Source organism: Myxine glutinosa, chromosome 6 (genome assembly GCF_964187855.1).
Source record: "Myxine glutinosa chromosome 6, kmMyxGlut1.1, whole genome shotgun sequence".
NCBI lineage: Eukaryota > Metazoa > Chordata > Myxini > Myxiniformes > Myxinidae > Myxine > Myxine glutinosa.
The window spans coordinates 46,292,201-46,306,217 of record NC_136266.1 but is presented as its reverse complement, the minus strand read 5'-3'; the positions used below and the strand labels follow the sequence as shown (position 1 = coordinate 46,306,217).

Genomic DNA, 14,017 nt, shown 5'->3' with positions numbered 1-14,017 from the left:
ACAGTCCAGAGGGTCACCTTTCCCCTTGTATAGAGGGACGAGGGTACTCGGTTCCCAATCCACTGGAATGCAGCCTTCTTTCACCACCAGATTACAGATCTCTGTCATTCTCTTCACACCCTAACTTCCTGCTGCCTTCAACATATCTCCCACAACTCCCGTCGGCCCTCCCGCTTTCTACTCGCCATTGCTTTTATCGCTTCCTCAACTTCCTTCTCAGTCATCTTCTCTGCCGGTCCTAAAACTGGGTTACTCTCTATGTTGCCATCCCATTCATTCTCTGCATTCAACAGAAGATGCAGAAAATAGGGCAAAATGGAGAAGATTGTCATGGGGACCGCAAGGCTAACCCCCGCTCTAGCAGGGAACATGGCCTTAAAATGCATGTTGTTGTTGTTGTTGTATTCAACAGCATTTCCATATGTCTCTTCCATCTTCCTTTAATTCCATCTGGGTCCACAACGATTTGTCCCACTTCAGCCTACAAACAACTCACCCCCATCACATCACACCTCTCTTTCGCTATCTGATTTGCAATCCTGAATACCGCTCTCTGACCCTCTTCCAAATACATGCGTTCTCCGAACATTTTCCTACATGCCTCCTGCGCCTTTGCTACCTCTTTCTTTGCAGCCTTCTTGGCTGCCTTATAACTTTCATGCTCTGCCTTTTCTGCCCCCGTACCCTTCGCCTTCTGCCACTCCTTGAACTTCTTCCTCTTCTTGTCAATCTTCTTTCCAACTTCATCATCCCACCACCATGTTTCCGAGTGCCTCAGTAGTCCTTTTGTCCATCCACATACCTCACCAACGGCTCCCAACAACAATAAAATATACAAAGCGATTCATAGCATGGAGCAGGTGAGGTGAAGCGGACCAAAGCAAATGGAATAAGGTGAAGCGAAGCAAAAACGAACGAGTGGAAGTGAAGTGAAGTGAAGCGAAGTGAAAACGATAGAAAGAGAAAGAAATAAAGAGCCCCACAATACTCGTTTCAACATGGTTGCCTCGCCTCATTGCCAGGCCATATCGCGGCTCCTTAACTCGCCTCAACTCACCTGGTCGCCAGCCATTCTCCCGTCATGAACTGCCGCATGCCATTGCATGCAGCCATCTGTACCATCGGCCACTTGAAGCCCAGGAGCGCCAACTGAACACCTTCGCATGCAGTCACCCGTACCATCGGGTGCTCTGAGGGAGCGCAAGTGGAGTGGAGGAGGGAGCATGATGAGGTGAATCCAAGAACCATCAGGCCAGACAATCGGGTGGCACCTCAGTTTTGGCGGGGCCGCAACACCAACTCCAACCCCAACTCCAACTCCTTTTTCACCTCCACCTCTTCTCACCCCTCTTCCCGCACTCCCTCTCATTTCTTTAGGTGTGTCGATCGTTTTTGTGTAGAGGTGTTGAATAGTTGTTATCGGAATTCTGAGGGCGGTTATGTCGCTTGGAGGTAATGGGAATGTTATACGTGTTGCAAATACTTGCCTGTAAACACTTGTTTGCCTGCCATTGCCAATATGAGCTTGAAACTGTCTTGACCTATCCTGTCCTGCTTTGATCACGACATAGCATGCCTCTGAGGGCCATTGACCCAGGGTTGATTTGCCAATGAGAGACCATAGGGTGTGGCATGCAACGCTGGTTTGCTCAGCCAATTAACATCCATTGTGCAGCCGCCGGCATGGTTCCTTATCTGCTTCAGTCATCTCACAAGTGCAGTAAACCGACACTGGCCGCTAAGATACAGCCACAGGTGAGTGTTCCAGACAGCACCTGTAGTCTTTTTATGGACGTTTCAGAGAGCAGCAAGGTCTGTCACAATATCAACAGATATACACCGACAACTGGGAAACAATAAAAGAGCAGAGAGGTACAAAAAAAAGAAAAAAAAAGAGTTGGACAGATTGGGCATAGACAAAGAAGGCTCCTTGGAATATCTAATAGGAGGTCAGCCCAACTGGGATGGAGAATGAATCATAATAAATACCGAACACCAAGGACACTACAACAAACAATGGCTTTAAGAAATGGGCATTACTGAGTCAATCAGACATGTGCAGATTTTGCAAGGTAGAAACAGAAAGTATGAGCCACCTCCTATTGGGATGTAAAAAAAACTCATGCCAGAGCAGCTGTACACATAAAGGCACAACAAGGTATTGCAATTCACTGGCACATCTGCAAAAGTCCCGATATCCCAGTTCCAGAAATTTCTGAATAGAAACATGAACCAAAAGAAATACTAAAAACAAGGAAGTCAGCTAATGCTCACATATGACCAGATTATCCCATCGAGCATGAACATGGAAAACAAAGCATTGTGACCGGATATACAGTCATGGCCAAAAATATTGGCACCCTTGCACGTTTTTCAAATAACTCACAATTTTCTCTAAAAATAGGTTGAAATTGACAAAGTATTTCGTCTCCACAATTCTATATTTAACTGTTAATATTACATAACCTTTGTTTTTGATTCAGAACTTAATATATCCTTTTAAATCAGAACATAAAACGAAATGGCATTGACGAAATTATTGACAACCTCGACTTAATATTTGGTAGCACAGCCTTTGAACAAAATAACTGCAGTCAAGCGCTTCCTATAGCCATGAATAAGCTTCCTACACCTCTCTACTGGCAGTTTGGCCCACTCTTCTTGTGCAAACTGCTCAAGTTCTCCCAGATTTGAAGAGTGCCTTCTCCCAACTGCTGTTTTCAGATCTCCCCACAGGTGTTCAATGGGATTTTGATCTGGACTCATTGCTGGCAACTTCAGAACAGTCCAGTGTTTTGTCTTGAACCATTCCTGGGTGCTTTTTGAAGTGTGTTTGGGGTCATTGTCCTGCTGCAAGACCCATGACCTTCGATGGAGACCCAGCTTTTTGACACTGGTTTGAACATTGTGCTCCAAAATGCCTTGGTAATCTCCTGATTTTATGATGCCATGCACACAGTCAAGGCACCCATTGCCAGAGGCAGCACAGCAACCCGAAAACATTGCTGAACCTCCTCCATGTTTAACTGTAGGGAAGATGTTCTTTTCTTTGAAGGCTTCATTTTGTTTTTTCCGTAAACATAGAGATGATGTGCTTAGAAAAAGCTCTAATTTGGTCTCATCTGTCCACAGGACATCCTGCCAGAGGATTTTGGCTTTTTCAGGTGTGTTTTGGCACACTCCAGTCGGGCTTTCTCAGCAGTGGGGTCCTCCTGGGTCTCCAACCATAGAACCCCCTTTCATCGAGTTGGCAACGGATGGTGCGAGTTGAAACTGTCGTACCTTGTGTCTGAAGGTCAGCTTGAATCTGTTTGGCAGTTGATTGAGGTGCTTTCTCCACCATTCGAACAATCCTTTGCTGCAATCTTCGATCAGGTTTTCTCTTGCGGCCATGTCCAGGGAGGTTGGCTACAGTGTCATGGGCCTTAAACTTCCTGATAACATTGCATGCAGTGGACACAGGAACATCAAGATCTCTGGAGATAGACTTGTCGCCTTGAGATTGTCCATGCTTGGCTACAATCTTCTGTCTGACCTCCTCAGACAATTCTCTGGTTTTCTTTATTTTCCCCATGCTCATTGCGGTACACACAGTGACACAAAACAGCTGAATCACTCCTTTTCTCTATTCAAACTGGTTGAATGAGTGATTTTTATATTGCAGTCACCTGCAACTCACCAATGAGAGTTCAATGAATTCAATTAATTGTGACTTCAATGCCAAAGTAAGGGAGAATCACCTACTTGAAATCTGCTTGGTGCCAATAATGCTTGAATGAGGCTTGAAATAAGGCTTGAAATCTAATTATTTCTAACAACTTCTAAAAGGTGCCAATAATATTGTCCGGGCCATTTTAGGATTTGTGTGTGGAATAAGCTGAGATTTAGTAATTTTTTTCAGCTTTTTTTGTTTTGTTCCACTGCAAACCAAAGAAATACATATGTGGATACCAAAAGATTTGTTAATTTCAACAATTTTTTGATGAAATGGTGCATTATTTGAAAAAAGTGGTGGGGTGCCAATATTTTCGGCCACGACTGTAGTACTGGGGTACAAAAAATAAAAGAAGGCATTGCTAGTTGAGGTGTCAGTACTCAACGATTTTAGCCGAACCAACACAGAAATCAAGAACATGACCAAATACCAAGACCTCAAAAATAAGGTAAAAAGATCCTGGAAGCTGATGAACGCCAAAATTGTACCAGTGATAATTGGGGCGAGGACTCTGTTCCACCTTCTGAAACCCGCATTGGAGATATAACTATAACTATAACACTAACACTAACACTAACACTAACACACACACACACACACACACACACACACACACACACACACACACACACACACACACACACACACACACACACCAAATCGAGAGAGATGTACAGTCATTTGCAAGCAACAATCGTTATTCAAAGAAAGATGCCAAGGATGGTTTCACATGATCATTTATTGTGACCATCACTACCTTGTTTATATCTTATTTTTGGCACACCATCTCCACTTTATTTTACATCTTTAAAAATGATATTTATTACTTCTTTCTGTACTTGAAAAAAATGTATTTCCATGCTGGAGAATTTTATTTTGATTGCACTATGAAATCCTGTCGTTAAAACTGCCAATTGGACATGAAGAGAGGAACACAAAGGATGTGAAGACTGAACAGTTGAAAGACGTGAAAATGTTTTTTTGTTGTCAGGCTACAAGTAATATTTCCACCATTAACCACAATAACCACACCCGAAGGAGGTGTGATAAGGCCCTCGGCCAATTGTGTCGCGACGGGCCCGCCACCATGAGGCTGAATGACGGGCGTTGTCCCGGCCACCTCTCTTGGCCCTTCATTTTCCTATGCATAGGCAAAGCCTCCGTTAGACACCGACGGAGCCAGCAGCCGCTGGGGCCCACCCACAAAGAGGGGCCTCCCACATCAGCTAAAGCATCTTGAAAGTCCAGTTGTGCAACATAGATGTTTCCAATAACACTATCCTGCATATCTACCGGCTCCCATTCGCTTCACTGAGGGGTTTAATCAAAGACTTCATGTTGCACTTCACAACCACATGGCATATCTATCTGTACATCTCAATGAGGATGAAAAATACAGTGAAAAACACGAAAACCGGACCTTTCATGGCAGAACTGTTGTTGTTGTTGTTGTTGTTTTTGTTGATGTGCTCCTTCCGTGTCCACCACGCTTTATTCTAAAATCTTAAATGGTTCCTGTTACCACACATTAAACATCTTCATTCAATTCAGAAATATAGACGGACTTTTAAAACACAAACCTGTATCTTCATATTTAAAAAGACTGATTTTTTTTTCCAAGTATAATCGATCATTTGGGGACCAAGTCTATAAGCGACTTGGTCTCCTTTTGTTATTGGACTAATTATTATTATTCTTTCCGCCAAATTTTGTGGGAGCTGCAGCATCGGCACTGTTGCTCTGATCAACGATCAAGTTGAAACTTTCCCAGAACGTTGGGGCCAATGGGAATTGATGCCATCTTTTTCCCGAATTTTGATTTTGCAATCACCATGGCAACTAGCTTGGATTAAAGCGAAAACGTTAAAAATGTTCCACTCCGAAACCGCAAATGCCATCGATTTGAATCTTGTCATGTTATGATCAACTGAAGCGGTTTGGCAGCTACATTGAGGTGAAAAAAAAAATCTATCCGATTAACACAAAACATTTTTTGTGGCATCTACGTATCAATATGAACTTGAATACGAAACTTTTTTTGATCGGTCACATGGTCTGGCAATGAAAAAGAAAACAAAATTGATCAAAATTGATGATGTCATAGGTCACGCGACCAGGCGGCTAAATTGGATTCCATGAAAACCTTTAAAATGCATCTCCACCTTAATTTTTTGATCAATTGAGTTGAAACTTGGACCACTTATAATATGCCACTGGACTTGATGTATATACTATGGATGACGTCATGGGTCATGTGGCATTGCGGCCATATTGGTTCTCATGAAAAACTTCTAAAATGCACCTCCTTCATTTTTTGGATCAATTCAGTTCAAACTTTGCATAATTGGGTCCGGGCTACCGTTGTCAAGGACGTTGTTGCACACTTGTCCAATCAGAATGGGGCGTCTTGGTCCCCGGGGCATCACTGCTCGCAGTTTTGATTTCTTCTTGTTTCCATACTTTTTCAGAGTAACATCCCTACATACTTTTTCGTTAAAAAAAAAAAAAGTTTTTATTAATTGTTAAAAAGCTTTCAAACGACCTCAAAGTAAATCGAATGAAATTTACTGTGAATCATTTACTCGATTTTACGTCATTTCCTCAATCTTGAGGAACTGCCTTTCGGATGTGAGTCAGCGTTATCTTCATTCTTAACATACTCAGCATTAGGCCCACATAAGCTATCCTGGCAATAATGAACAGCGATTGACATTGGACTTAGTTCATTGTTGGCCACATATCACACTCTGCTTGACCCACGCTACTGTACTATCGAGTTTGGTTACAATTGGTACAGGCATAGCCAAGATATGAGATATGACAATACATTACCCATGATGGTGTGGAAAGACAGATACATGCAGAGACAGAGACAGACAGAGCTGGTCATTCTAATACTTCACTAACCCCTCCCGAACCAAGGTATAAATCGATTCTTCGCCTGAAGATGTCACCATATTATTACTTATTAGCCCTCCAATAGAAAGGGCCCCCCACATGAGGTTTGCAGGGGGCCCCCCACATGAGGTTTGCAGGGGGCCACCCACATACCCAGCGGAAGCTCTGTGCATAGGTATGTATGCCTACTTTGTCAAATCCTTTCAAGGTATGAAGAATGAATAGTCATGGACCTTCCCACTGTATAATACAGTAAATTTGTGTTTAATCCAAGTACTGAGATTATACTAATTTTGAGTTTGGCTGTCTGAACAAAAGAAAGACAAGGACAATTACAAATGGGCTGTTATGGGTCAGTCAGTTTTGTAACTCTGCAATGCTGTTCAAGAGTTTAATGAATGTTGTTAGATGTGAAATCCTCTGCAGACGACTGGTAGATTATACGTTGATAAATCAATAATAAACTTACCAACGTTATACATAGATAAGTTTATATATTGGTCGATTTTTTTGATGATTTGTGTTGTATTAAACATATGGAGTGTCCATACCACCCCGACGTAGGAGGCCCTACGGACTTCCTGATAAAGAAATAATTAACTTGCATTTTTTACTGGAGTAAACCCGTACTCCACTTTCCAAACACTCGAATAATGCTTGGGATTCCCATCAAGTCATAAAACCTTGTCCAACTCAAAGTCTATCTGTCATTTTAAAATGCACCAAACTGAGCATTCACTCGGATGATTAACATGTATATTTCATGATCATTCACTTGCTGATACAAATATTTATTCACCTATTTAACGTCATTAAATTGTTCAGATATTTGGTTGTTTTTATGAAAATGCTAGCACGCAACAAAAAAAACGAGCAATTTATTTTAAGAAGGAAAGATTGAAGCTTTGATATGTACAGAAAGAGAAATTAAAAGGAAGTGCCTTCGTGAAACAACAGTGTCCAAAAGAAAAAGGACAAGCGTTACACCTAGGTCCCCCGTCGGTGGAGTGATGCGAGTTGACAAAGTGGAAAATGCAAGGTGGCCATCTTGGATTTTGATGTGGCGACCCAATTTTCAATAGGGTTCTTCCTTATGCCTAGATACACCCACTCACCAGATTAGAAGTTGGTAGTTCGTTTATTTTTCAAGATATTCCGCTCACAAGGTTCAGACATATATATGGTGGCGGCAATCTTGGATTTTGACGTGGCGACCCAATTTTCAATAGTGTTCTCCCTTATGCGTAGATACACCCACACACCAGATTAGAAGTTAGTAGTTCCTTTATTTTTCAAGATATTCCGCTCACAAGGTTCAGACATGCATGGCGGCGGCCATCTTGGATTTTGACGTGGCGACCCAATTTTCAATACCGTTCTTCCTTATGCCAAGATACACCCACACACCAGATAAGAAGTTGGCAGTTCGTTTATTTTTCAAGATATTCCGCTCACAAGGTTCAGACATGCATGGCGGCGGCCATCTTGGATTTTGACGGGGCGACCCAATTTTCAATACCGTTCTTCCTTATGCGTAGATACACCCACACACCAGATTAGAAGTTGGCAGTTCGTTTATTTTTCAGGAAATTCCGCTCACAAGGTTCAGACATATATATATGGTGGCGGCCATCTTGAATTTTGATGTGGCGACCCAATTTTCAATAGGGTTCTTCCTTATGCCTAGATACACCCACTCACCAGATTAGAAGTTGGTAGTTCGTTTATTTTTCAAGATATTCTGCTCACAAGGTTCAGACATGCATGGCGGCGGCCATCTTGGATTTTGACGTGGCGACCCAATTTTCAATAGCGTTCTTCCTTATGCCTAGATACACCCACACACCAGATTACAAGTTGGTAGTTCGTTTATTTTTCAAGATATTCCGCTCACAAGGTTCAGACATATATATGGTGGCGGCAATCTTGGATTTTGACGTGGCGACCCAATTTTCAATAGCGTTCTTCCTTATGCCTAGATACACCCACACACCAGATTACAAGTTGGTAGTTCGTTTATTTTTCAAGATATTCCGCTCACAAGGTTCAGACATACATGGCGGCGGCAATCTTGGATTTTGACGTGGCGACCCAATTTTCAATACCGTTCTTCCTTATGCGTAGATACACCCACACACCAGATTAGAAATTGGTAGTTCGTTTATTTTTCAAGATATTCTGCTCACAAGGTTCAGACATACATGGCGGCGGCCATCTTGGATTTTGACGTGGCGACCCAATTTTCAATAGCGTTCTTCCTTATGCCTAGATACACCCACACACCAGATTACAAGTTGGTAGTTCGTTTATTTTTCAAGATATTCCGCTCACAAGGTTCAGACATATATATGGTGGCGGCAATCTTGGATTTTGACGTGGCGACCCAATTTTCAATAGCGTTTTTCCTTATGCCTCGATACACCCACACACCAGATTAGAAGTTGGTACTTTGCTTATTTTTCAAGGTATTCCGCTCACAAGGTTCAGACATACATGGCGTCAGACATACATGGTGGCGGCCATCTTGGATTTTGACGTGGGTTGCACCCACACACCAAATTAGAATTCGGTCCTTCGCTTACGCACGCACGCACGTACGCACGCACGGACGGACTTTCGCTCCGCGGTGCGACGGGTGACAAAAACTGAGAGTTCAATTGCAGGATGTAACAAGACCAATCAGAGAATGCAGATCCTCGCCAGGACGTGTTTGCGTGGTGTATTTTGTGTGGGGTGTTTATTAGCTGCTGTGTTTGTGTGGTTTATTGACGACGTAGATTTATGTTCAATCCAATGTGGCTGCCGAACCACGTGACCAATGACGTCATCAATTTAATTCTCATATACAATTTTTGTGTTGATCATGCTCAAGAAATATGAAACTGATCGGATCATGCATTCGACTTGTCTAATTATGACCTCATCATGAAGGCACCGATTATATCATCATAAATATATGTTGTTTCCCATCGGTGGCAGAGGTGATCCATATTGAACAAATTTAAAATATATATTCAGTAGACACCAAGGACAGACACCTTTAAAACATCTTTTACACAAAAATCAAGCACCTACACATTAACAAGGGAAATCGTTAAAACTGCGAACAATCTCAAATTGCCAATTTGTCTCACGCATCTTTCGTACAAAGAGAAAGGCCACTTAGGGCAATGTCCGGTTTGAAAGAGCAGGTGTGGATAATTGTCTGCGGAACGTGAACTTTCAGCAGGTGGGTGGTTTTTCATGGACGGCTGAATAGATGATTAAAATGAAGATTAAAAGTTCGTCACGGATGATGAAATGAGCGACCTGGTTGGCATCACAGCCTGATTACTTACATTATACGTTTGAATCGTGTTCTCCTCTATTCATACAATTATTGTGTCCTTGCCCTGAGACAGGCCTTATAGTGAGTGCAGACTGGGACCAGGATGGCCAACCTGATGCTCGGATATCTTCAGCAGCAGTATGCTGGGTCAAGTTGCTTCCAGTTCTCTGATAGAATGTCACCTGCATTGGTCAACACGTTACAAAAACTTGATCCAATGGGAGCTTTTCCATTGAAAATACATGGCAGTGCCCACTCCCAAATATATATTGAAAGCTTGTGCAATGTGCACCGAGAAATGCATTCGTTTCGCTTTGAGCTTTTATCACTTCGAGCTAAACCACATCTCCTCTTTAATTTCACCATCTCATCATTCCACTATCATTTTAACCTGAAACACTGCAGTGCTTTTGTGACCTCTCGGTCAGTTTCGTTTTGTCACTTTCCATCGACAGTGCTCAAATCTTGCAGTGCAGCCGGAAAATCCATTCGATGAATGCCATTGATTTGTGCACGCCCTTTTGGGATGCGTGAAAAATCAGACCAGCGAACACCCACAAAATGCCCAGCATCTATTTAGATCCACTATGGCCAGTTGATTAAACACAAGTTTCTTATTCAATCCGATTCGAGTGTTGAACCCGGTACAACCACTGTTACAACATGCCTTGTGCATTGGTCAAAGTCTTTTCATAAGCAATATATCACGGCGTTAACAGTTGCGTCCTCGATAGGCCTGCACTGCTCAAGGGACATATTTCATCGGGTAATGTCTATTAGATCAGTAATTTCACCAACATGTCATAAACTTGGAGAACTTTGCTGAAGAAAATAAGGACTCATGGTTTCATTAATAATTTAGCACCGATCTCGTCTTTGATAGTTGATATTACTAGCGTGACGCGGCACGCTTCACCACACGTCGTTTCAGAGGGATAGGAGTATTTGACCATTTCAGTGTCTTTTGGGTCTTCATGGTGTTTTGGGTCTTCAGGGCCATTTGGGTCTTCAGGGTCTTTTGGATCCTCTGGGCCCTTAAGGGTCTTTTGGGTCTTCAGGGTGTTTTGGGTCTTTGGGGTATTTTGGGTCTTTGGGGTCTTTTTGGTCTTCAGGGTGTTTTGGGTCTTCAGGGTGTTTTTGGTCTTCGGGGTCTTTTGGGTCTTTGGGGTGTTTTGGGTCTTCAGGGTGTTTTCGGTCTTCGGGGTGTTTTGGGTATCCGGGGTGTTTTGGGTATCCGGGGTGTTTTGGGTCTCCGGGGTCTTTTCGGTCTTTAAGGGTATTTTGGGTCTTCAGGGGTCTTGGTGGTCTTAAGGGTCTTGGGGGAATTAAAAGGTTGTCAAAGGTCTGAGGGATCTCAGCAGTCTAAACGTAATTAAGAGGGTGTTAATTTTATTTGAAGAAGAAGAAGACGTTTTCGTCACATGCAAACAAACATACATAATATAATGACATCACGACATAACTATATACGTTCGCTCTATTATAATAAGATAGCATAAACAAGCTATGTGGATGGAGGTTATGTGTACACCACTGTTTGTCTGTGAGAATGATATCTCAAAAGGTTATGGACGGATTCGTACGAAACTTGGTGGACAGGTTGGATGTGTGACAAGAATGAATCAATTCTATGTTGGTGAAGATCCGGATTTGGATCCGGATACTGGATTTTTAAAAAATATTTTCAGCTATTCTTCACCATGGAGAGGTGGGGCCAAAAATTATATATAACAGGATATCTCAAAAAGTTATGGACGGATTTGGACGAAACTTGGTGGACAGGTTGTGTGTTTGACAAGGAAGAATCGATTAGATTTTGGTGAAGATCCGGATCCGTCTCGTATAATTTTAAAAGTGATTCTTCACTATTGGGAAATAGGGCCAAAAACGATACATAGCAGGATATGTCAAAAAAGTTGTGGACGGATGATTTTGATTAAATGCGATTCTGTATTGTGATTTTCTGGTCTACTCTGGGATACAAAACGTAAACTGTTCACCTGGTGGAGGTATGCTCTCTACTGAGTGCAGTTCTAGTTCATAATGATTTTGACTATCAGAGTATTCTTCATCAGAATAATATTGTCAAATTCACTTTCTGTCGAGTCTGAAGCGAGTTGTGCGGCCATTATACATTGTGTTGTGAGACAACCTTGCCTTTGATTACGTCTCACAGATGACGTCATGACCATCTATTTTTAGGGGCTGTACCCGACAGGTTTGTTTTTTAACTGTAACACCTCAAAAAATTATTAGAATTAAAAACCACGTTCACTTTATGTATTGCTTTAAAATCAATATAATCACATCAAACACAATTTTGTGGATCTTTAAGGTACGGATCCAGATGTGGCCTATGAGTGGGATACAAAATGTAAACTGTTCAGCCTGGCTTCGGTATGCGCTCTACTAAGTGTCGTTCTGGTTACGGTACATACTGTGGTCTTAGTCACAGAAAACGAGCAAAAACAGCTTCAGTAAAAATAACCTCCAGTGTTAACATTCAAACATTCAGCATACAGTACAATTTAGCCTTTTGAGCATTCAAGAATTTTTAAAATAATTATCTTGCCTTTGGGAAGAAAAAAAAAAGCACCAATTTCTACAACTTATTCCTCACCTGGAGCTGCATCACCAATTTCATCGGACTTCATACTGTCACTGGTCTGCTCATCTGCAGCAAAACTGCAGAGCCACGCATCCTCCTCGGACAGCAGGCAAAACGAGCCAAATGCCGGAAGCAAACATTCAGACAAAGTTCCTCGGGAAAGCACGTCCAACTTTGAATGGCTTAAGGGTTGGGACTCAGAGTCAGAGTCAGAGCCACAGACAACGTGACGAGTGCATTCCGGACCAGCCTGCAGCAGCCGAAGGTAGAGTAAAGCACGATCACGCACCAGCATGTCTTCCTCTTCCTCTACGGAAACAATGAAGATACATATTGGAGGTAGCATTGACAGGCAGAGATGAAAACGTTGCAAACTAGAGGGTTCATAGAACACCTTACCCCACGCAGTCTTGAGAAACAAGGACATGGACGGAGTCTGCGAGCATCAAATTTGATTGGTTGTGATGCCATAAAAAGCCGTAATATTTTTTGCAAGTACAGTACTGTTAAACGGAAGGTGTTTTGAAAGTTCCAAAAATGCGATTTGTGGTCTGCAGTGTTCAAGCATATAATTCATTTTAAATAAAATAACAATTGCAAAGGTCGTAGAAAAAAAAAGTTCAGAAGTTTACCGTCACTGATGCAGCGTCTTTTACACCACCTTATTTGACATGTTACATTAGTTATTTGTGCCTGTTCAATGTGTCTTTTGTGGTGTCCTCATAAACAGTAAGATTCCTTACTTATTTAAGTTATAAAGTTCCTTGGGTTATATAGTTATAAAGTTAAAAGTTTTATAACAAAACAGTAAGTTATAAAAGTTTCCTGTTTGGAATGATTTTCAATTTTGCTTGACTGCTAGACAGGCAGAGGGGAAAACATCAACTCACTCCTCAGTGCGTATGTGCATGTTTTCATGTTCAATGTATTAACTCTTACACGAGCCTCGATTCTGTATACAAAAAAAAAGAAGGAAAAAGTGAACCGATTGCTCAACTGTGCTTTTCGTTTTGCGTGTGCGGGGTAATAATAACATCTTGGACAGCACGCCAGGAAGGGAGGAAAGAAGGAAGGAGGGAGGGAGAACACCTGTCTTTGCATTATCTATCTACATTATATATCCCTTCTTTGTATTTACTGTAGTTCACACTGTTCCACTGTCAAGGTTCACACTGTCCTATATAGTCACATTCACTCAGAGATCGTAAATTATTCACAACATCCTTTAGAAAAAACAATCAAAAAGGGTGGATGACTGGTAGGAGAATAATAATTGACCTGCCATAAAAATTTAATTTATGAACATTATTATGAATTTATCATTATATATTACATATATAAGTTCAAAACACACCTGGTCACAAGTGTGCCGCACTTTCTTTTTTTTTCTTTTTTTGTATACAGAATCGAGGCTCGTGAAAGAGCTAACATTTATTTCACAAACAAATCAAACAGACAAACAAAATAT

General features: G+C 41.7%; 1 protein-coding gene across 5 annotated transcripts in view; it reads right to left on the bottom strand.

The window, feature by feature from the left end:
* LOC137429734 (AP-2 complex subunit beta) overlaps positions 1-14,017 on the bottom strand; it is a 52,891-nt gene that overhangs the window by 7,293 nt on the left and 31,581 nt on the right. For all 5 annotated transcript variants that reach the window (XM_068119933.2, XM_068119934.2, XM_068119937.2 and 2 more), the window contains one exon: positions 12,562-12,858. In XM_068119933.2, the coding sequence (XP_067976034.2) occupies positions 12,562-12,858 (297 nt within the window). The remainder of the gene's footprint in view (positions 1-12,561; positions 12,859-14,017) is intronic.